This window comes from Channa argus, chromosome 9, assembly GCF_033026475.1.
Source record: "Channa argus isolate prfri chromosome 9, Channa argus male v1.0, whole genome shotgun sequence".
NCBI lineage: Eukaryota > Metazoa > Chordata > Actinopteri > Anabantiformes > Channidae > Channa > Channa argus.
In genome coordinates, this window is record NC_090205.1 from 25,071,954 (window position 1) to 25,096,267 (window position 24,314).

Below are 24,314 nucleotides of genomic sequence, written 5' to 3' on the forward strand. Positions count from 1 at the left end.
GGATCAGGCATAACTGTGTGTTAGTTATTGAGGTCAAAGGGGTAGTGCAGTTGTATTGGAGGGTATTGTAAGAAAAGGTGGTTCTAATGTTTTGGCCACCCTTTTTAAAATGAATGAGGTGCCAGAACATTAGAACCACCTTTTCTTATAATTCTTCTTAGTAGAATCATCACCTTTTTGAAAGTTTCAACCTAAAATTGGAAAAATTATAACCTTATAAAAGTAGAATTCATGTCAGAGCTGCATGCTGTATTGGATTGCACTTAATTGCACATGTGGTGCCTGATCAGTGTGTGAGTGAAGTGAGCGAAACAGCTTCACCGGGCCTTTAAGAAGAAGTGCTGTTTGGCTCTGACTTCACTATTTAACGAATACTTATGTGCAAAAGTAACTACTTCTTTCATTTAAAATGGCAAAAAGAGTAAAACAAAGTTGTTGTTTTTTAAATCAGCATAGTATTTAATGTGCAAATCAACATAGCATTTAATCCACAATTACAAATGTTTAGTCTTCTGAAAATAAGAAATTTAGAAATTTGCATCCAGGTACACTGACTGAAACTGTATGTATGTGGATGCAAACTTAATACTTCTTCAAGTAGTTTTTTAACCATCAGAAGTAACAAAAATGGTTATATGAAAATATTGAAAATTACATAACTGGAAAAAGTTGCATCCCCCTCAGTAAATTAATAATAAAATAACCTATATTAAGTTCTGAAGAAACATTTGTAACAGCTAATTGGGCATAAAAAATCAGGTTCATATAAAATATTCAGTGTTTAAGGGGCTACTAACCTTTGCACATGACTCTGAGTGATAACTCAGAAGCAACGCAAGTTTTTTGCCAAAATGTTGCTGAGCTACAGCAAGGGACAAGTACCAACCTGAGCCCTCAGATGCAATCCATCATTACTGATGACACAACATTAGGGTCACAGTGGACCTTGGCTGATGATGGCCCACTGTTTTTATGGGACACATGAAGTGGAGGTGGAAATAAAGTGCTATGATGCACGATGTTTCTCTGTAAATGTAGCTGAACAGTAAAACAGAAGTGTCTTGTTAACTGACATGAACAGTGGGGGACACCGACAATCCAGCCACTGAAAACATTTACTAGGAGTCATTGCACAATAACATTTAAACACCATCTGTGGAGCTGTGGGTTATTTTATAACTGTAACTTGCACGTCTTCTCTAACCAGAACCTTAAACCGTTTGAACTCGGGTCCAAAACTGAGCAGTCACGATTCCAAAACCAAAACCAAGCACATCTTTCCGTTCAAAACATCTCTATGCCATCTCCACAGAACTCTGCTGCCACTCGTGTTCACAGACAAAACAAAGATGGTGGATGCTCATTTACGATCTGTGCACAGTTCTACCCCATAATTTTAAAACAGGCACCCAGCAGTTAAAAATGCCAACAATATATATATATTCTACTTCCCAGAGTTCCAAAATTGTTACCCATTCATTCCCTGATTTCACATGTTGTTTCCTTGTTCCTACAAGTATGTATGAGTACACCGTTAGTACAAAGGAAGTATACAGTACTGTAAAGTGGGAAGTGTTACTCTGGAGGTTGCAGGGTGTAATACCAAAATGTTAGTCATCTATTCAGTACATCTGTGTGTTTAAAACCATGCAAACCTTTGTTCCACCTTCTCAAGTGACATCAGTCAAAAATACAGGGTTGTTTTGTTGAGGCGACATAATATATATATATATATATATATACATATATATATATATATATATATGTGTGTGTGTGTATATATATATATATATATATGTATGTGTGTGTATATATATATATATATATATATATATATATATATATATATATATATATATATATATATATATATGTATGTATGTGTGTATATATATATATATATATATAAATATACATACATATATATATATATATACATATATATACATATATATATATTGTCGCCGACGGCTTTGAGCTCAATTTCTTACTAATGACAAACTGGTTTGACTTATTTAGTAACATACCTTATATTAAGAGTTCAGCTTTCTCATCGGCAAGTTCATTTTCAGTGATTATACTTCAGCCTGTAATTTGTTTCCTCCCATAAAAATCAACACTTGAAAATCAACTTTAACACACTTTCCCCTCAACTGTGTTCCTTACACGTGTTTTAATGATTTCATTGATTTGAGTCATTTTCTTAGCCGGATTTAAAGCAAACGTGTGCTGATAGTTGGAAGAGCAACAGCCTCACTCGGCACAGGGAGTTGCTGACACTAGTGGAGAGGAACATTTGAGATTAGTCCCAAATGTAACACAGCGTGGGTGGAGTTTGGCAAAACAAAAAGGATATTTATTGTTTATTAAGGCTTTTCCTACGGCCATGCTTTTTAAATTATAGCCCAGATCAGTGGGATAAATAGGATACTTTGTAAGCATCCCATAACCTTTTGCAGACACAGCTGCTGGCCATCAGCGATGCAATTTCAAAGCAATATCTCTTAAATCTGCCCTTCTCTGAAACATCCCACAGATCTGCTATACAAGATGCCCTACTGTGATTTAAATAAGACATTTGCTGTGGGCAGCTTCCAAAGCCTGATACGTAGCAAATCACAAATATCGAAGACAATTGCAATGGAGGGCTTAAGACTGAGAGTTTCCATGCAAACATAAGGTCATCAATTGTAGCTGAAAGCCTCTGGAAAATTTTATGTAACTGGACGATGTGGTAGGAATATTTTGTCACACTGTATAACATCATCTAACTTTGCCAGCATCTTTGTAGATTATGTGCCAGTGCTCTGCTTTTTAGCACCTGGAAACACAATGCACTCATGTACAATAGGGAGATTAATGAAGTATTAGGCCACTTGAGCGCAACTAACAAGCTGTAAACACATCTTTACATTTCTGCTTATTCAGCTGATTTAGACATGAAGTCACACTAAATTTGCTGGAGGGTGTTGTGGCCACCTCATACATAATCTACAGTTAGTCCAATATTAACTCTAATTCTAGCTCCGTTTAGGCCAATAGCTATTACTGAAACAAATATCTTCTGCTTCGAGTATTGTTATGCCATTTAATAGCCATTATTAATTGCTCCACATGCTGCAGGCTCACTAAGGTCATTATCATGTGATACTATGCCCTGCGTTGTCCTTTATTTTAGGTACAAAAACTTCAGACTTTTTGTTATGTTTAGGCATAAAAACAGCAGAGCTGGTGACTAAAGTAATCAGGACATGAACCTGTGTCTCTTGTTTAAAACAGCAAAGCCCATACAGTACATGATCCACAGAAGCATTTGTTGACCCCTTTGGTGTCAAACCGCAAAAAACGGCTGGTAGCATTACACATATTTTAATAAAAAAAAAAAAAAAAAACATTCAAAGAAGAGCTTAGCTGCAGTAAAATTAGTTATTTTCGAGCAGTGAGACTGAACTAAAATAATTATATAATAAGTAATAAAACATTTTAGTTTGCAGAACCACAACAGAAATGTCTGACAGAAATGTCAATGCTCTGTAAAACTAAGGGGAAGTGCAGATTTCAGTGACCATTTTCTGGTGTGACTTACACACAAAAACTAGTTTCCTGATTTTATAATGCAATATATAAATATAAAAATATAAATATAAAACAGTTTAAAAATACAGAGAGGGCTTCAGAACAGAAAAGAAATGCTTTTATGAACCAAAGTTACAATGATAAAGTACATTTATGCACAGAAAAGAAACTGCACAACAGCATTCGTCTCTTTCTTCTTACAAAATCAAAAAGTAAAAGCCACTAAATAGTGCATGTAATGTGATACTATGTGTCTTTTGTAGATATTCTAGGCAGTTTTACACTCAGTACGACCCTAAATCCTGACATTTACTGAGCATTTGATTAAAAGCAGGTACTGTGGCAGTTTGCTTAACTGGCAAAGCTCTGGAATCCGGGAGCAGCAGCCAGATGTTGGTTTAGTTACTTTGGTCTTCATACTGTGGCCGTCTGTGTTCCCATACATGGTGAACTTCTCTCCTTGTCTATACACATAAATCAGACCCTCGCTGTTTCAAACCTTCCTGCTCTAGTTTAAGCTTGTGTGCTTATCTCACTCTTCAATCGTAATCATCATAATTAAACATCATAATATCATATCATCATATTTATATCATATTCTTCTGACAAGTTACCATAAGCTACGCTAGAGTAGTGGATGTTAGAGAGAGAGGGAGTTATATGAAGAGAGGATTAGAGTTAAATTATGAGACTTCCCAGAGAAAAAACCTCGCGCCACCTAACCCACCCAATATTCGTAGATAAAATTTGATTTTATCTAAAACAGTTTTAGCAAAACAAAACTACAAGAGAATCTAGTACCTGAGGGAGACAAACAAAGTAGATACTTTTCTCTCACATGATTCATATGACAAACTATATTTAGCTCTTACTGACATACTTGCCAACATTAGTCACAGCAATAAATCTGCTCCCGCTTAACTTAATTTTCGTTTCTGTCCCATAATGAGAGATTGTCATCTCATGTGCAGGAAGCTCTGTTGAGAAAGCTCCACATTTAAGGAAATGCTCGTTGAGAGTTTAAACACGGGACAAAATGGACGGACAGATATACTGAGATCTAAATCAGCCTGAGCTTTATCATGGGTTGGGTTGTTGACAGATTGTTGAAAACTGATTTATCTGAAATAGTGTTGGAGTAAAATGGTTCATGTCAAATTGAGACAGGAAAGCCCCAAAAATCTGACATAAGCAAAAATGCCCTGAGTTTAGTAGCAAATGTTTTGACAAAGACTTTGCCTGCTCACACACCCGGGAGACACAAATTATGAGAGAAAATTGTCAAAAACTAAACAGTTTTAAAATAAATGATGTGCTGTTACCTTTGGGCACATTTGACAGAAAACACTTACTGTAACAATAATCTAGAAAATGACACTTAGAAAATGACATCTGCTGTTTTGGAAGAAGTTATTGCAGTTTGTGGTCCAACATACTATGTGGCTTTTCAATGTTTTTATAGGTAAACCACATGACAATCTTTACCTATTTATAGATTTTAGAGGCCATGGAAAAAAAACACCAGTTGCCTGAGCAGCAAACAACAGCTCGTCAGAATGAGAAACAAGCAGCTGAAGAAGAACATTGGCTGGGACGATGACCAAAGTGGCTAAAATGGAAGGACAGTGTTGTCTTTGTGAAAGAAAGACAAATCATCCGTGAGGTCCTACAGGAAGACTAACTCTCGAATAAGTGGATTTCTTTTTAGAATAAACAGCATGTGTGAAAATGTACATCTGAACCCTTTCTATATCCAGTGTCTCTGTATTCATTGTCCCTGTAAGATTTCAGTGGTAACGCGAGCAAATCAATGTAAACTGACCCTGTCACCGTGAATATGCAGAAAAACAAAAGCCCTGCAGTTTGTTGAGTATAGGTGACTCATCTGTTTTGCCTGGAAATACGAATACAATAAAAAAAGCATCTCAAAATTGGGAGCAGCCCTGGAAGGCCCTTAAAATGTCTGATGTAGCAGGTAACCTGTTTTGTTTAAGAGAGCTTGTTAAATATACCATGAGTCATAAAAATAGATTTTTTTTGGAAAGCATCTCACTTTAAGGCAGACCTCAGCTTCTTTATCAAAGACTTCACACATCAACACAATTGTTTTCACGTTTTCTGGCTGATTAGATGTTGAGTGAAAGTTGGAAGGAGCTTGAATAAAAACCATCTCAGTGTATTCAGTAGGCGTTCATTTAGAACTGGGCGTGTAAAGCCCCACGTTGTCCTAAGATCAGGTCTAAAGGCTCAAAAAGTGGTGGTTTCACATAACACTGAGAGAAAGGTTCAAAGACGGACATTTGACGGTCTTGTGACCAAAGACAGCTTGCTGCTACAACCTATGTCTGTCTGTCTCCTGACCAACCAATCCAAATGCAGCATTAAATGATCCAGAGATCATATGATACTTAATACTCTCGTAGCAAAATGGGCATTCCAAGTCGGCCCATTTACCCCAGACACAACCACATCTACTGTGTCCAGCACAGAGGCGGATTTCTAAGGGGTGTAATGGACTGTTCAGATCACATAAAACTAGGGGAGTTTTCTAACTTTAATGAATCTATACTATATATAGTATTTGAATAAATACTAAATAAGTATTATAAAAGCTTCACTCACAGCCTGTGTTTCCTTAATATTGAGCAGTAATCGGACTTTTTGCTTCAGCCTCTGCTGGAATTAAGATGATCCTGATTTGCTCTGGACCAGATGTAGTTGAAGTGCGTCAGAGGATATGAGCATGCTGTAAGGTTGAGCCTTTTTCAACTTCCCCTGCAGCGTAGCCAGGTTCCCTTCAAATCTGCCATGCTCTGTGGGGGGTATAGGCGGGGTCTCACTGACAATGAATGGCAGCTGTTGCTGACCCAACCTTTCAATCGGTGGGTTTGAGAATCCTTGGTCAAGCATCAGTGTGTTCGCATGCACAGAGCAATGAGTAAGTGGATTTCTACTTAGCATCCACTCAGAGTCTTACATGTTGACAGGAAGAGTAAGGAGATGGCCTGATATTTAAACCATGCTTCAGTCACTGTTGCCAAGGTGACATGTGAGTAGTAGCTTAATAAGTTAGGAGCAAATGACTAAATCATGTGTTTGTGACATGCAGCTCAACAAACTCAGTGCAGGCTTCAGGGAGACTGTATGTGGTTTGTGCTCAGATTTACTCAGTGCAAATCAAAGAAATAGGTTGCACATCTGTCTTCTTTCAATAAATAACAGCATGTAACTAATTATGAGGCATCACAGGCAAAACAGTTCCTCACTGAGAAATGTGAGCGTCCTGCCTTTGTTAGACAGTACATGTTGGAAAAAAGTGGACATTTCCTGTGGAATGTGTATAAGTGATATGTTTGAAAGATGTCACAAAAGGAAAATAATTGCCTTTGTATGTTTACCAGACAGATGTATATAAAAAGGAGACTGATAACTACTTATCTTGTACCTGCTTCAGATGTTATCACGCCACCACCTGTTGTTATCAGCCCCATTGCTATGTGTCAGCAGGTAACTGCTTCATATGCCAGTAGGCTCAGCAGGTCATTATCATGGGATATTATAGTTTAAGCACCTTACACACATGTTTATTGTCGTCAGATGCAGGGACAAAAATATGAAGGTTAGGGAAAAGTGTGTTTTGGGTTATAATACAGAAACAATATTGAGTGACCATACCAAATGGGACACAAACTGGTGTCTCTTGTCTAAATGTCCTGTGTTTTGTCACTCACCCACTTGTCATGACCAAATTATTACTATGTGCTGTTAATCAATCCCTCCAGAATTCTGTGCTTGCAATAAATAATTCAACCAATGCCCAATAATCTCTATGCAATCTTATAAATAAAAACATCATAAGAATATTGCATAATGCCCATGGTGTATGGTGTAGAATCAGCACAAGTTTAATTTAAGCACAAATTGTCCCTGTAGGTCTTCATTCATTCATCTGGTTGTTTGCATCAGCAGCGATACATTTATGAATGACAGTCTGATTAAATACGATACACATGTCCACGTCATTGCAAACTACCACCGTGTTTGACAAATGTTTTTGCCACCTGACCTTTCTGATTCTAAGAATTACTAAAAGTTTGCATCTTGTGGTGAATCCTTTGAGGTTACAGTCATGAAGAACTGTCTTGCTTGTAATATGAACCTTCTTGACTTGCTGTGCAGTAATGAACCTTTTCTTTTTTTTTGTAATTTTGGTGTTTTTTCAGAATGTGCAGGCTTATTTAAAAGAGTTAATCCTGGAAGAAATTATGTGGTTCATATCTTATCTCTGTAGCTATGGTAACTGATCTTTTGTTTGCTTATGATAGAGGAAAAGCAAATACAAATTAAGCAGTAAGGGTTATGGAAAAGTCATCCAGTTATTTTTTTTTTCTTTTTAGCAATATTAAGCAACATAATTACAACCCAAAATTCTGTTTGTTATTGTTAACTCTGAGACTTGTTTCTCAAAAACTTCCGAGAAACGTCAGAGGTTCACAAATAAGATGACAAAAATAGATGTATAGTAACATTGTAACATTTTTAACTTACTCAAGTCTTTCTTCTTCCTTCTTTCTCAGGTCAAAGTCTCGCTGGACAACTTCCCACACATGCTTGGCCTCCTCGTCTGTGAGCTTGGAAAGGTCTAGCTTTTTGACCGTAGTGGTGCCAGGCATAGTTGTGAGTTGGAAGCCTATGAGCCGGCAGGCTGCCTGGTACTGAGCTAAAGTAAGGTAATAAAAAATTTAATAAGTTTATTGATTATAAATAAAGAATTTAATTATAAGAAAGATGTAAGCATATAATAATATTTACATAGTACTGAAAAGATCACACAGTGTAGAAAACAGGGAAGGGAATAGAGTCGGGATCAGAGTCAGGTCACTTGCCAGTTTTCAATAACTGATCAGCTATCAGAACAATTTTTAGTCCCAATATTGTGTGACTAAAGTGTTTGGTGTCACACTAACCTTGGCCTTTAACATAAGAGAGAGGCTGTCACTAGCTCGCAGACAAAAATTGCTTTTTACATTACTTCCTGTTCTGTTCTATTTCATTTTGCAATTCAAAAAAGATCATTTTCATTTCTCAAAGCCACAGAAATCAATCCCTTCCTGTGGAGGATAGCATCAAAATCCACGCTTAATGTGAAAAATGTATTACAGAGTTCAGTTAAAGCTAATTTGAGGCCTTAGCAGCCTAGATTAGACAGATTTGGTGTTTTTTTTCCCAGCCTCCAATATTCCTTTTGCCACCAGGTGTCATAAAGTGACTCTCTCATCACCAGTCTACAAAAGGAAGAGGAAACCTAAAGCATAAAGGACTGCACCAGATAAATAATGAAAAATCTGTTACACTGGATTTCATATATTTAAGATCTATGAACCATGATTTACATATACGACAAGTAAGTGAAATAGTCAGCACATTTAAATGGAGAGTTTCCAGTTGTTATCAGCCCACAATGTTGTTCACCAACTACCTACTGGCATCATTGTGATATAATGTGGTAAATAAAATCCTCAAATGCCTCAGTGACATTTGATAACGCATACATAACGTAAGAGACACCATTTTGAAATATTGTTACTTTAACTAACAATTTAATTAAGTGACTGTATTTATGGAGAGTGGTGTAAAGATGGTGAAAGAAATCTACTTTGTTTCCAGTTGATGTATCAGCTGGAGGTCTTTCACTTTCCCTCCTTTTAACGCAGGTGCAGACTGTAGCTATGAAACTATGTTGCCTTTGGCTGCAATCTTTGTTGAAGGTATCAGGAGGTGTTGCAGCACCGAGTTTCCTCAGTGTGTCTCTGCCTTAAATAGTTTTTTTGTCTAAACGTATGCCGCTACCTTTCTGGAGCTGGCGGCTGTGTCGGGACTTTCTGAGGTGATTTTGAAAAACCGTGGTCACGGTAGGTCAGTGCTGCCATATCGTTGTGAGTATGACAGTACTCTGGCAGTTTGCTGGCTTGTGAAGTAGCACATCTTGCACTGAGCCACTGGAAACCTGTTCTAAATTATTGTGCGTTGTTTTTCTATTTTTTTCCTCCAATACCGTTTCTTGCCGATAAGATTTAATATTTCAAGGTCCCTTGTACTTCTCATGCAAATCAAATTTGAACGAGTTAAACGTCCTTTTGTGTTTTTTCAGTGTGGCCATTCTAATCACTATAGCAGGCCCAGGTAAACAGACCACATACTTTACAAATTGGTGCCCAGGTCCACTAACAGCAAACATGGCATGTTGTAACATGACTCTCTATATCTATGGTACTGATAACAACTGGTAATAGCCATTGAATGGCTTGATTCAAAACCAACTAAAGGGGATAGTAAACACCATGCAGACTATGCAACAAATAAGAACATAACTTTTTTGTTACCATTCATGTTAATTGCAATATATCAAACAGCTGCTGTCACTAATCTGTAGTTAATTTTGCTGATGAAATTTGTGTGTTTCATCAGCAGCCAGATTTCAATTGCCTTTGGTAAACAACATGCTGAGACCCAATCTGTGTCAAAGCATTTCTTATTTGCAACAAGAAACAATGAACAAAATGCAAAAAGTAGAAAAATAATCTACTGCCACAAGTGGCTGGTCAGCAAGCCGTAAATTTCTGTCACCTCAAACATTTGAAGAAATGACTGATGCAGCTTCTTTATGGGAACAGAGCCTTATAGTCTAATTACTCTCTATATGGAAATGCTGCCTTGTGTTTGCAAATCATTCTCAAGGTGATGAACCAGATGCTCAAAGTAAGAATTTTGCTGTTTTTAACAAAAACATCAACAACAAAAAATGTTAAAGAGAAGAGAATACTGGTAATGATCTAGGACCAAGGAAAGTGCTCAAAATCGCTCTGACACATGCATCTGTCTTGTGATCTGAAAAAATTTGGCACAATTCAACCATTGCATTGCTGAGGCACTGGACTGAGTCTCTGTTAAATGGAGCCTACCCAACTATTTCCCATGTCTCAGTTATATAATACAATGGATTCAGAGCATATGGTGACTACACTCCAGCTGACAGTGATGCACATATGTACAGAGACCTTCTCATATGACCAATGCCATTGAAATGCACTTAAACAAAATGAGGGAGAAGCAAAGGAAAGGTCAGGAACATTGCATAATTATCCTGTTTTCCACTGGCTGAGCATTGCACTCAAATGACCGAGTAACCTAATCTAATTTCTGTTTCTGCAACCGATGGTAAAAAAACAAGCAGTTTGACAGAGAAACAAGATGAATCTTTAAAAAACTTTAGTAGCTCATCACACGAGCCACCTACAGTACACAAAATACAACTTGTAACTTTCTTACAGTGAAATTATTACACCACACCAAGCAGTATCCAAACCCTATATATTTGCTTAGTGGGTGTGAGCACCACGTCATCTCACTGTGTTGTATTAAGGGAGCGTTACAGTGAGAAAACAAACACTTTACCTTCAATAATACCTTCAATGTCTTAATGGTGTAGTGTGTGTGATCTATAAAGCATATTCTCCCTTAAATGCAGTGATAATGAACACAGATTTCAACAGGTGCACATTTAAAGGACCCCTTGTGTTTGCAAGGGAAGGTTTGGCTAGATTACAGGTGGAGACACAAAGTGGGATTTGTTTCATAAGTTATGGATAAAGTGGATAAAAGCCTTTTTTTTTTTTTTTTTTGGTTTTACTTTATTCAAATAATATGGAGTTTTAAAAGTGACAGCTGTTGGCTTCCTTTTCAGTGGGTTTTATTCCAAACATTGAAATAAAAACTATTAAGAAATAGCCAAAAAAACTGCAAAATACATAAATTACGTCCTTATGGACATTTTGGAGGAATCATAGTCATGAGTTTGTATGTATGTATGTATGAAACGAACAAAATGACATATGGAAATCTGACTTACCTCTGTGTGGACTGAGTAGCCCTTCGGCAGTATTTCCTCTGAAGACAGACCAGTCTGAGTGTAGGGCAAACTAAGTAGCAGACAGCAATGCTTATCACATGTCTGGTTAACCAGGAGGAAGAAAGGCAGGGAGACAAGCCTCCTCTCCGCCTTCCTACACTTGACTTTCAGAGGGTCACACTGTGTGCTTTGCGCCTGTTTAGCCTGTTATTATTAGTGTGCCATTAAAGTATGTCAAGAAATTCACGGATTAATGGTTGGATGCTGTTATTTTGGGGCAATTTAACGCTTGGACATTTGGCACATGTGCTGTGATCATGAGGTTTTGTAGAGGCCACTTGGACTTACCAGTCACATGTCATGGGGTTCTGTTTTAATTGAGAGAGCAGTGGATTCAGGTCCTCAGCACAATCAACTGACACCTTCATTACCTGGCATTTTGCATTCTTGTGTTTTAGGACATTTTTTTTCATAAAACAATGCTTGTTTTACTGTTAGCCCCAATAAACCCAGAGCTGGTAGTCGGGGCAGTATCCTGTTCACTGAAATGACCTTTTGGTATTTAAAAAGCAAACTTTAAATTCAATACACATCTTAAAAACCACTAGGCAAAGAATTCTGCTTATAGTGTGTGAAAGTTCAAACCTTTATTCAGGTGTGAGATGAAAACAAAAAAAACAGGCAGGATGGAAAAACACTTCTGTACAGCTATTGCTGAAACAGGACAGCAGACAAAACAGCAATAGTGAAATGTAAATACACTGGTATAATATAGTAGGGAGGTGTTGAGGCAATGGAGAGTAAGTGGGAGAGGGGGGGGGGTGGGGGCGGTGGGTGAATCTGATGTCTGGGAAATCTGGCTATTGGTTTTAGCATGTCTGAGGCTGCAAAACACCTTCTACAATCAAGAGGTAAATTAATGTCCCTCAGACTATAAGCAACAAGTCGTCTCATTTTCGTTCAGCATTTTTTGGCCATTTAGGTTAAACAGTGAAGTTTGGCGTTAGGTCGTGAACTGCGTTAGGTTAAGTGTTAAAATTATGGGGTTTCGCTTTAATTCACTGAGATGGCACATGACTCAAATCACATGACTTGCTACAACAAAGTGACAAGTTGTTCTATGGTTGACTAACTCCAGTCTCCTGTGGAAAAGTCCTCCGCTTGGTTAAAGAATCCAGTCACCCCAACCATCTCCTTTTGTGTTTAAATACTGGGTGACTTATGTTTGCTACAATGGCTATGCATTGCATAACATACTGTATATGTACAGTACTTTTTTTTCATGTTTTACATGAGGACAGACACCAAGAATCTAGCTCTCAGGAGCTTGTGCAGATGGAATTGATGGTAATTTTGCCAGTGGGGGATTTGGTCAACAACCATGAGAATAACAGTCATTTGCTAAAATTGTTCTTAGTTGGTCTCAGGGGGAAAAAAGGATGTTGTGTAGGTAGACAAAGATGTTTGTTCAGCTTAGAGATCTCCATTCACGTGAGCCTAGAACACTGCAGGGAGACTGGGGCTTTAGACTTTGGCCTCAGGGGCAGACAGGGAATATATGTGGTTTGGCAACAGGGGACACTGGAGAGGTCAGGAATCTTAGCTGAGCATACTGCTGAGGATGGGAGGGTGTGACAGTGTCCACACTAACGATAGTTCCTTGGCCAGTGACTACTGCTAGTGCAGTTGCTTCTTGCACCTTGCTGTGAGAGACAGACAAAAGGAACCATTAAATGCAACAGGAACATTTAAAGAAACCTGAACTCTATATGCAGATATGCTGGTTTCCCTTCTGGAGCTGTGTGATCAACGGGCTTTGAAACATTTGACAGATGTGGGACACTGTCTGTCCCCCTGTGCAATTTCCCAGTCTGTCCCATGAGAGCTGAGATGAAACAGGCGACTTTGTCTTATTCAGTGAGAAACAAGCTTAAAGATCAGTGACCATGGGAAAACAACATGCACACTCCCCAACTGGACCAACAGGAGCAGGTGTAATGGTGGAGAGACGGCAGGATGAGGCAGGGGTTTGACATTAACGGTTGATTGTTGGATCTGCTTGCTGATGGTTCCAGGGATTAAGTGGTGTCAGGAAAAGACAATATAGGAAATGTTCTGTTGCTACTTTGCCAGTCAGCAAGGTACTGAAGTGTTAAAAAAGAAAAGCCCTATTGTCAGGATTTGGGTGAATATGGGGAACCTGAGTGCAATAAAGAAGGTAACATAATCCCTGTTATGAGGACAGAAAAAAGCATCATACAAGAAGCTCAGACCAACAATAAATCCAAACTTAAAAACACAAGAATATAAGTTGGGGGATACAGACACACCACAGTGATTGTGAATGTAAAGAAATAAGAAAAAAAAAAAGACTGGAGACTTAAAGCAAAATCTAAGCATGAGTGTGACCATATAAACTAAGGAATCAATTGTGAGCTGAAACTAGTGAAAAGGAGACGGAACAGAGCTGGGGACAAAACACCAAGCAAACCTCCAGACTAACAACCTTGAAAAAAAATGGAAACCAAGCAGGGAGTTCTTCAGGAAGGAGACGGCAGGGACCTGGCAGTGAGTGAATCCAGCTTGGGGTAGAAATAGCAGGTGAGTGAACACGAGAGAGGCAGAAAAACAATCAGGTAAACACAAACACCTGAGATTGGTTGGGAAATGAAAAAGAGTTAGACACAGAGAGAGAGACAGGGAGAATGCGAGTATGAGAACCCACAGGGACAGTGTGTGATTGGGTGGCACTGGGGAAGGGAGGGCCGACAGGTGAGGGTGAACAGAGTCCGGAGTCAGATCGTCGGGACCCTATGTTGGTGTAATAAAGAAGACTCTTCAATTATCCATCCATCCATTATCTTAACCTCTCATCCTGTTTAGGGTCTCGGGGGGCTGGAGCCTATCCCAGCTACTGTATCAGAGGCAGGGTACAGCTCGGAGAGATGGTAATTTAATGTATGAGAGGCAAAACTGGGGTAAACAAGGGGGATGTTTTTACAATGTCTGCTGTGACCAAAGTAACTTACTAAATTTAATCGGTGACTGCGATGTGTGATTGTGAGTCTGAATGATTGTCTCTCTGTTTTGGCCTCGTGTTGAGGAAAAGTACCATTCAGCTCTTTTTTAAACGTTGTTAATTTAAATGCTTTTTGTGTTTATCAGAAAAATATCAATGTCATTAGCCACTTACGACATGAAAGTGACTAAGAGGAACTGGGCCCTCAGCAGCAGACTGTCTTGACTTCTCTTAATAGCACTTTTAATTCTTGGGCTATCTTCTAATATTTTCATTGGGAGAACAAGGTCTAAAATCATTTACCTAAATAAAGTACCACACAGTAGAAGTACTCTCTTACGAGGAAAAGTCCTACATTCAAATTGGTACTGTAAAATAAAACTTTCAAAAACACATGCAGAATGGTTTATTTCACATCCATGAATATTGTATTTTTGGATTATATTTATTGACTTTTCACACTGTTTTGATGATCACATGTTCTCAATAATGATTTTAATTAGAATTTAATAAGTTTAATTATAATTTGAATTTTCTTTCTTACTGCTGGATAGTGTGTGACATTTACAACTTTACACCTTATCGCACTCTTAAAATTACAAGTTATCTGATTCTGATTTGTAGTAAAAGTACAAACTTTGTGAAATGCATATAAGGTGAAGTAGAGCAGAAAACAGTAATGCTCAAATAAAGCAGAGATATATGAAACTTATTTATTTACTGCACTTAGGTACAGTACTTCAGTAAAAGTACTTAAATAATTTACACCACCGACACAAGCATTATCTTGCATGTACCTCTCAAGTAAACACTGTTTTCACATTTCAGTTTCGACTTGGAAGACATTTAAAATACTTAAAGGTTTTTGGTCTGAGATGTTGAATGGGAACTTGGAGGAAAGTTATTGGATTAGAACCCTCTGAAACAAAGCCCCAGTTGAAAGTTGTGTGAGATAAACAGTACAACAAAGGCTTGGCTCCGGCTCAGTCAGTCCCTGTTGTTATCTCCTGCTCTGTGTTTGCATTGAATTCTTCCTATTTCTATCTTGGATAACACCCAGTGCAAACAAGCTAGTGTGGTTAAAACTCCTGGACAGCACACGAACAACCGGTTTGCATGTTTGATTTCCACTCTGACTGTGCTGACCTACAGAATTCCTCAAACAGAGCTTTTTATGGTGCGTTAAGACAGAGGGTATGAAAAAGAAGATGTATCACAAAGTGTTGCAACAAACTTACTGCCAGTTTAACAAATGCCATAAATTGTGTTTGATTTTGGAATTTTTTCAGTGCTCAATAAGCATGTTTGTCATCATAGGCTGTTTGCTCCTCCCTTATTTCAAAGAGTTAAACCTATATGTTCTGTACTGTAAGATGACAAACATTATTAGTTTGCACATACACACACACACACACACACACACACACACACACACGACAGCAAGTCTTTTTTGATGCACTCAGCACTCAGGAATGTACTCATGAATGGCACCTGGTCACATACAGTAGTATTTCCCCTCCAGCCTCCTGCTCCTGCTTTGTCCAGACTTCACAAAAATAAAGCTTCTCTAGGCTCATAGATATGACGCCTCCCCTCGTTCACTGATGTAGCAAATGGGCCTTGCTCGCAGTTGGAGGTGTCCTGTCATCATCAATTTTGAAACTAAAATATAAAGCTGTGTTTACATAGGTGGTGGGTGTCAGCATGGCATTTAGTGCGGGGGAAGGGTTTTGTTTTTTCCGTCAAAGAGAGGTCTTCAAAGGGGCCATTAAGATGTATTGGAACTTATTACCTCTGATTTTGTTTACACCAGTTACGGAAGATTGGGCCCTATGTTCCTGTTTCCTAATTCTCTTTGCTCCTCTGATTCCTCCGCTGTACCTGCTAAATTTCATGTTCCACATTTCTCCATTTGTCCATCGTCACCAAAACTTTCTGCATCGTAGAAACTGTTATTTACGTTGTGCTAACACACAGATGTGTTGACGTGAACTTAGCAAATCTAATGAATCCAAACCTGGCTAGTGCTGCTAAGTATAGACTAGCTAATCTTTCAGTGTTCATTTTGACTTAAATTACTTGAATTGATTTTTATTTTAACATAAATGAATTATTGCATTCACTGTTTGTCAAATCTTAAATTTTTCTTGAGTTTGAGTAACCCTTTGCATAAACAAGAACATAATCTCATCATTGCAACTTTCTAGCTGCCGCCACGCAGCTATAAAGTTGCAGGTTTGCGTCCCCGGCTGACCGAACTCTTTCTGTGCAGGGTTTGCATGGTCTCCACAGGGCTTGTTTCCTCCAGGTGATCCGGTTTCCTCCCACAGTCCGAAGACGTGCATGTTTTGTCAATTGGTGACTCTAAATTGCCTGTAGGTGCGAATGTAACTTGCAACTAGCAACTTTACTTGTGAAGCACTTTAAAACAACTAGGATGATCAAAGTGCTGTACAGGTAAAAACATCACAAAAAGTATACAATACCCCAATAAAACAGATAACATCAAATAATAGAGATAAAAAATAATGCCAACAGCTCAGACTGTGTCAGATGCCAGTGAAAAGAAGTGGATTTGAAAACAGTCAAGCATGTCTAATATGCAAAAGAGGCTCATTCCACAGTTTCAGAGCTCCCACCACAAAAGCTTGTTCCCCTCTAAACTTATGCTGAGTTTTTGGAACACTCAGGAGCAGCAGGTCAGCTGATCTGAGCAACTGTGGTGGAGCCTTTGGGTGCGGGAGCTCAGAAAAGTATAATGGGGCAGCGCCATTGAAACATTTAAAAGCAAATAGAAGTGAATGTGAGTGTGTCTCTGCGGTGGCCCTCAGATAGACTGGAGACATGTGTACCCTGTTTCTCGCCAGTGATGCCCGGGTTCAACTCCACAACCTTTCAACCCTAAACAGGATGAGCGGTAACACATAATGGATGGATGGACATGTGCAAGGGATCTCTTAGCAGTGTGATACAAAAACTCCCTCTGTTGGTTTACACACACTGAACACACACATAGCACCTTCAGTTAAATCATTCTTGCTGCTGATTGTGGGATTTCATAGGTTAGATGCGAAACGAAGGGTAGTGACATAAAGAGCACTAGGGCCTTCATAGGAAACATTTAAAAAAGAATGAATGAAAGAATTTAAAGTAACCACTAATTGTATCAACAACAGTTTACTCTTGACCGCTCATGTGGTTTTGGCATCTCTTCTCTTGCCTGATGTCTTTGGCAGCTGGAAGATAAGGCCCTTTCTCATATAAGCATTGGTTTTAGACATGGAATTGCTGATTATCTCTTCCAGGTTTATCATTGGATTGTTAGCCTTCCTCCCATGTAATCACTGGAAAGCAGGAAAAGGGCCTGTTTTCAGTGCTGTGACAAAGCCATAACATCAGGAAATAGTCGTCCCCACACCCGACTTTACAAAACCAGCCTCTCTACACAGCTAAAGACCATCACTGTGTTTATGCTGTTAATGTGTGAATGCTTGAAAGGGTTTTGGGTTTGTCAAAAAGTCCAAAATCTTGCATTGTTGTGGTGTTTCATGGTGGGAATCACTGACTTTTTTTAATCATTACAGAGTATTTGAGTCACTAAAGGCAAAGTAAGACTGTGGACTGGTACAGAGATACTCTAGGTATTTTGCACTCAAAAGGTTCTTTGTGTGTTTTTAATAGGAATTAAAGAGCCAGCAGTTTTATTGGAATCCCCTATTTTAAGCGATGGAAGATTTATGCTAAAAAAAAAGAAATTTCCTTTCACACTTCCAGCTGGGCACTGCTCACCATCAATGCTTTTTTCTTATAGTAGTGATGTTTGGATCAAGTGACAAAGGCTTATTATAAAGACTTGCTGCAGCACACTGGAAAAACTGAAACTAACTCTTCAGCTTTATTCTATTTTATATTTTTATTATTTGATTATTCATGGTATGTTCACTTGGGCTCAAGTGTCCAATAAGCAGAAACTCCTGTACTGGAGAAAAAAAAAAAAATACTTTGACAAACAAACTGTTTAATTCCTGTTTCCTTCAATGTTGGTTTCGTTTATTCAGAACCACAGTTGTTCCCTAAACCAAGGCGTGTTTGTGATTAAACCGGATCAAACCCAAACCATAGTGGTGTAGGATCAAAACAGTTTTCTTTTTGCTGACAAATAAACTAAAAATGATGTTGCAGAGGTGTCAGCGCATTGCTAAAAGATATATTTTGTAGTTTAGTTTCAAGGGTGGATTGACCCATACATAAAATATACAAACTTGATGAATCCTGTGTAGACATTTATAACAAGTTCTACAACAATCTGAAAGCTGAGTAACATTTTCTTTTTAACTAAACTATGAAAATAAGCAGTATCATACAGTCTGGAATAGGTGTTTTTGCATCAGTAAGGGCAAACGTAATATGAGATGGACCCTCTCTGCCTTTAGGTACAATGCAAATGGGACTTAAATTCTCTTCTTTACATTCAGTGAAACCATCTGAGTGAAACGACAAAATCTCTACAATTACCCAGATTGTCAAAATAAGTGGAAAAGGGGGAAAACAGACCCCCCTGGTTCTGTTTGTTCTAGTACAGCATGCAGTAAAACAAAATTACATTTTAATTTGTGAACTGCAAAGGTCCTGGTACAGTAGGTGTGTTTCCTTTGCTTTAAAACATAGATCCATTTGTTTTACCCCTTTAATATGACTGATGCAATAAACATTTTCCATCCCCATAGACCAGAAGATACTAAAACAAACCTGTCAGCAATGATCTTCCATCTGTTACAGCTAACAAGTCAGCAAACAGTCACCTCCCTTCACATACAGAAGAAAATGAGAGGGATCCAACATGTAACATAAGAGCGTCTGTCCACTGTGCTAAGCTGCAAATTGGTGATTCTCAAGGAGACTGTTACTATTATGGGACCAAGCACGTGATTGATTGCTATTTGGTCTATTGTTAACAAAGGTTTTATGTCCGTTTTAAAACACAGTTGGTTCTATAACAGAAACTGAAGCTGTTTGCTATTTGCTGTTGGATCATCCGAAGAAAACAGCAGCACTAAAGTTAAAGTTCACACAGTAAAGTAAGATGTTTTTTGACCGCAACCGAAACATCTGGAATCAGGGAAGAGAGGAAGCATAAATTAGTCTTGGCGTGCACTCAAACAGCGTGCATGCCAAGACTCCATCTATCTATATGACGCTGAGAGGCCAAGGTTCAATCACTCAACTCCATTTATCCAAATTGGACGGTGACCAGGGGGCAGCTGTAGCTCAGTTCATCCATGGAACACAGGGTCAGTGGTTTGATCCCCGATCCTGGCTACGTGTTTAAGTGTCCTTGGGAAAGACACTGAACCCCAAGTTACTCCCGGTGGGTCAGGTGAGCACCTTGCATGGAAGCCACAGCCATCGGTGTCTGAATGGGTGAATGGGTAAAGCGTGTTTGGATAAAAGTGCTATATAAGTGGCCATTTTACCATTTACCCCTAAACCTGCAATCTAAGCACCCTCCTAGTGGCAGATCAATAAGAAAATGCAGCACTGAGTGTAAAGGCAAATGTCATTTTTTGGTTCATCACAGCAAGTTGGATGCTCTTTTTAAACGAGCCGTGTTTGGCTGAAAACTCTTTACACAAGCTGGTTCAGCATTTATGAACAGTAGTTAAACATAAAACTGGAGAACACAACATATTTCGCACTTAACCACAATAGTTTGAGATTCCTAAACATTTAATTAAGCAGATTTGCATCTCTCATCAGTTTTAAACATATCAGTCCAACCTTGAAGCCGTGCTGTACAGTGTTGAACACTGTCAGCACAGTACGTGACATCAAGCAAGACGGCAGAAAATAACTGAAAGCCTGATGAGCAAAAATTATTCCCAGATGTCATGCAATCCAACTCATTTATCCGAATCATGGTAATTATAACTTCCCAAGGTAAATACCACTCATGAAGCATTGGTGGGATAGACAACATGAGTCAGCCTCTAAATATCTGCAGCTCTGAAGGGCCTTTTCAGGACAGCTTAGCGACACTAGACAGAGTCAGACCAGATCCGTTTGTATCTGGCTGCTATATATTTTAATTCATGAGAATGCATGTATATAATTTATTGTGGAGTAGCCATGGCTACTGGCAACAACAATAATAGAGTGCAGCTGTCAATTAAAGACACCCATTGAGAGTTCAATGGTGGGCATTGTTCAGTCAGATTGGTGACTCAGAAAAGCTTTGGAGGCGGAGGTGGTGGTGGTGGTGGTGGTGGTGGTGGGGGGGGGGGGGGGGGGGGGGGGGGGGGCTGTGTGGCTGCTCTTGGCAGGGTGAGAGGGAGATGTGATGCATCCAGATGTGAGTTACAGCAACAGTTAAGTGTTGGAAAGACATTCGGTGCCTGCCTTGTTTGTGGTGAGCCAAAAAGCTGCAGCTACTTTTTGTATTTAAAAAAAAAAAAAAAACTACATGAACCCTTGAGATATCAAAACCACAAGTTACATTTTCATTAGGACTTTACAGTTTCTGCTCCTAGTTTTGAGGGTACCTCCCAAGTAGGTGTGGTATGTAGGAAGAGGTGCAACAGGAGCCTGAGGTTGGCCATGGGAAAACTACGAGTGAAATATTCCACGATGGCTTTCCAAACCCAAAATGACTGTGGAAATAAGTGTGCGTCATGTGACTGGCCATGTTAGTCAGCTCCTTTACTCAAATCTTCTTTAAAACACATGAGTGAAATTCAATAAAGACACTTGGACAGTGATCAGTTGTTCCTTCACATTTAACAGTTTGCATTTTCTAGAGCATTAGTAATTCTAACAAGCAAATCAAAGCCCTGAGCACAGATGCATAAACGTTAAATGTCTTGTGTAAGTGTTGGTGCTGATCTGTTCGACACAGATGCATAGTTACACAATTGTTGAAGATAGAGTTCGGACGTGGGAAATAATAATTGAGGCGGAGTCTTTAAAGTATAAGCTTACTTCACATAAAACATATGGACAGTATAGTACATCAGACACCATCGCTAATAAAACACAACAGTCTGACAGATTTCGACTGACTGACAACTGAATGTGCTTTATTAAAATCCTGCTTATGATATTTGAGCCATGGATAATGACATAACCTTGTCTGAGTTGGCCGTCAACCAGAGGTGGAAGGAAAGACCTGATGTTTTCATTCAAAGGCTGACCGGCTCGTTTAGTGCTGTCTGAGATCATTGTTTCTTCAAATTGAAATCTTTCACTAAAGATTGTGAAGCACCTTTCAAAAACGTTAAATGCATCGAAACAAGAAGGAGATGGTTAACACTAAAGCCATTTTTTTTATAATTTATTATTAATTTAATTCTGCAGAGTCTGAATTGAACAGATTAAGATCCACGTTGGAAACCGAATAACCACATCAGTGTGATGTCATCTGCACAGCTTGGTGTTATATCAGAGTCTCAGTGTTTAATCCCAATAAGAGTGAGGGAAACAAGAGAAATAGGATTGTTGAAGGATGGTATGCAGCTGTGTTCCTCATGTGTGGAACACATTTTCATTTTATAACCCCTTGTGGGCCTAAAACAGTTCTTCTTTTGCTTTTTTTCTCCTTTCCCAGCTGTTCCACTCGCCTGCTTCCTATTAGCGTTTGCCTTTCAAAAGTCCTCCATTTCTTACCGAGCTAAATTTGTGTTGTATGGACAAGGCTTAGGTGAGATCTTCACTTGTTATACTTTACATCATAAAAAGAGCATTTTGTATTTGAGTATTTACACTCTTTTAGCCTGGAATTACATCATTTCCCCGCTATTATTCTCATTCATCACTGAAACACTGTGATTTATTCTATTTATTTAATGGAATATTTCTATAATAGTTTATTAACAGTTGTGTCTTTTAAATTCAGCTTCTCGGCTGAGATGCACTTAACAAAATCAAGAATTGTCACCCCCCTCAAACATCCACGTTGTTCCAATAATGGTTGCCAGTGTTTATTTCACAAACATGCCAAAACAAAAGACGTTATATGACCAGAACAGAGGTAGATGGGAGCCTCCCACAGTGCAGAAATAGAAAACTGTTCCTCCCACTTTAGCAAACGTGTTAGTGTTTGTCTGTAACTTCCCCAGATGTTGAAATGCTGAGCTTTGAAGCTTCGGATGAAGCCTGAAGGACAGAGAGTTTTGCTTGACTGACTGCTTTCCTCATCTCGAACTTTAAAGGAAATTTTTACATTTTGGAAACGATGCTTATCCATCTTCTTGGATAAGAATTAGATGAGATGTCTCATACCAGTTTCATGTCTGAACACTAAATATGAACCTATCACCAGAAGCTGTTCAGCTCAGCACAAATACTTGGATCAGGAGGAAACAGCTACACTGTCCCTCTGTGAAAGTACACAAATTCATTAAAAATGACATTCTGATGACTTAAGAAATTAAACGTCACTTTACTTACATATGGATGTGTGTCACTGGACAAAACACTGAACCCCTAACAGCCCATTCTCATCCCCTAGCTGTGCAGAACTGGTCCAAGCCCAGAAGAAATTGGGGAGGGTTGCATCAGGAAGGCATCCGGCGTAAAACTGTGCCAAATCAACACACAGACAATGATGAGCTGTGACGACCCTGAACTCATGGGATAAACCAAAAGACCAATAAAAACATAAAAAAAGCTTACGTATGGATGTGCAGTGTTTTTCATACTTTATTTTCCTTTTTCTTTCACATCATGTTTCACATTTCAAGTGCAGTGGCAGACTTTGAAGGTTTAGTGAATTCAGGACTTTCTAAGAGTTGAATTTAATTTAACTCAAAGCAAAATGGGCTCAACGCAAATATTTTATATGAGGAGAAGTACTGGTATTAATTTGACTCTTATCTTGATAAAAGCAACCCGACGGACAAACCAAGACCAGATGTCTTGGTTTGTTCAAAATGACGTCACTTGGCAAAAATTTTATTTTACCTGACTCTGACTCAAATTGGTTTACTCAGGATAGCAGTCAGTCACACATGGCACAGAGCAACGACACAATCCAAAAAGTAGATTACAAAAAGCAAATCTTCAAGAACTGCTCCAAGCAAAAGAGATAAGTTTCTGTTTCCTCACTCAGGGAATCAGGGAGCAGCAGAGCTCCTACTGCCTTCCACCCACAATCCCAACTCTGCTCTCACTACCAGAGCCATCTGTAAGCAGTTTGCTTTAATACCTGAAAATAGCACACACACACACACACACACACACACACACACACACACACACTAAGTGTTATAAAGTAAATAGAATTCTCTATCTACAAGCTCAAATACCAGCACTGGGGTAAGTAGGAACATTTTTGCTGTTTCCATGAGTCATCCATTTATCAATTGTCTAATCCACTTAAGGGCTTTTAAAAGCCACATGATGAGCAACTGTCAGCTGAGGTCAAGCTCTCAGTGAGGGTCTGTCACCCATGTTGCTGCAGAGTGTCCCGCAAAATGGACACTAGTTCAAACCTTTTCAGTCTATTCAGCATGTTCAGACACTGCCAGTGAGAGAACGGACTGAGATCGACTCTGGCGAGACAAACAGAAGCAATGTAAGCAACTAGATGACGAAGTCGAGAGGACGCACACACATGAAGCTGTTCTTTATCTTGATTTTATTTGAACATTCCTATATGACATGGCAGTGTGCAACAGAGAAACTGAAACTGTGGTGAACGTGGCGTGAGAATAGTGAGCAAACCCTGTTTGTATGCACAATCCTTGTTCCATTGTTAAACGATAAATACCAACGACCACCAACTGCTGGCAAACGCAGTCCTTTCCTTCCACGCAG

General features: G+C 38.9%; 1 protein-coding gene across 6 annotated transcripts in view; it reads right to left on the reverse strand.

The window, feature by feature from the left end:
* Positions 1–23,438, reverse strand: part of mlphb (melanophilin b) — a 49,032-nt gene extending 25,594 nt beyond the window's left edge. For 5 of the 6 annotated variants that reach the window (XM_067516846.1, XM_067516845.1, XM_067516843.1 and 2 more), the window contains exons 1-2: positions 11,486–11,640; positions 8,125–8,296 (exon numbers count right to left, since the gene is read on the reverse strand). In XM_067516846.1, coding sequence (XP_067372947.1) covers positions 8,125–8,249 — 125 coding nt within the window. In that variant the 5' untranslated portion in view covers positions 8,250–8,296; positions 11,486–11,640. Of the gene's footprint in view, positions 1–8,124; positions 8,297–11,485; positions 11,641–22,946; positions 23,077–23,171 lie in introns of those variants that run through there. The other variant, XM_067516842.1, reaches the window with a different exon arrangement.
* Positions 23,439–24,314: the final 876 nt, after the last annotated feature.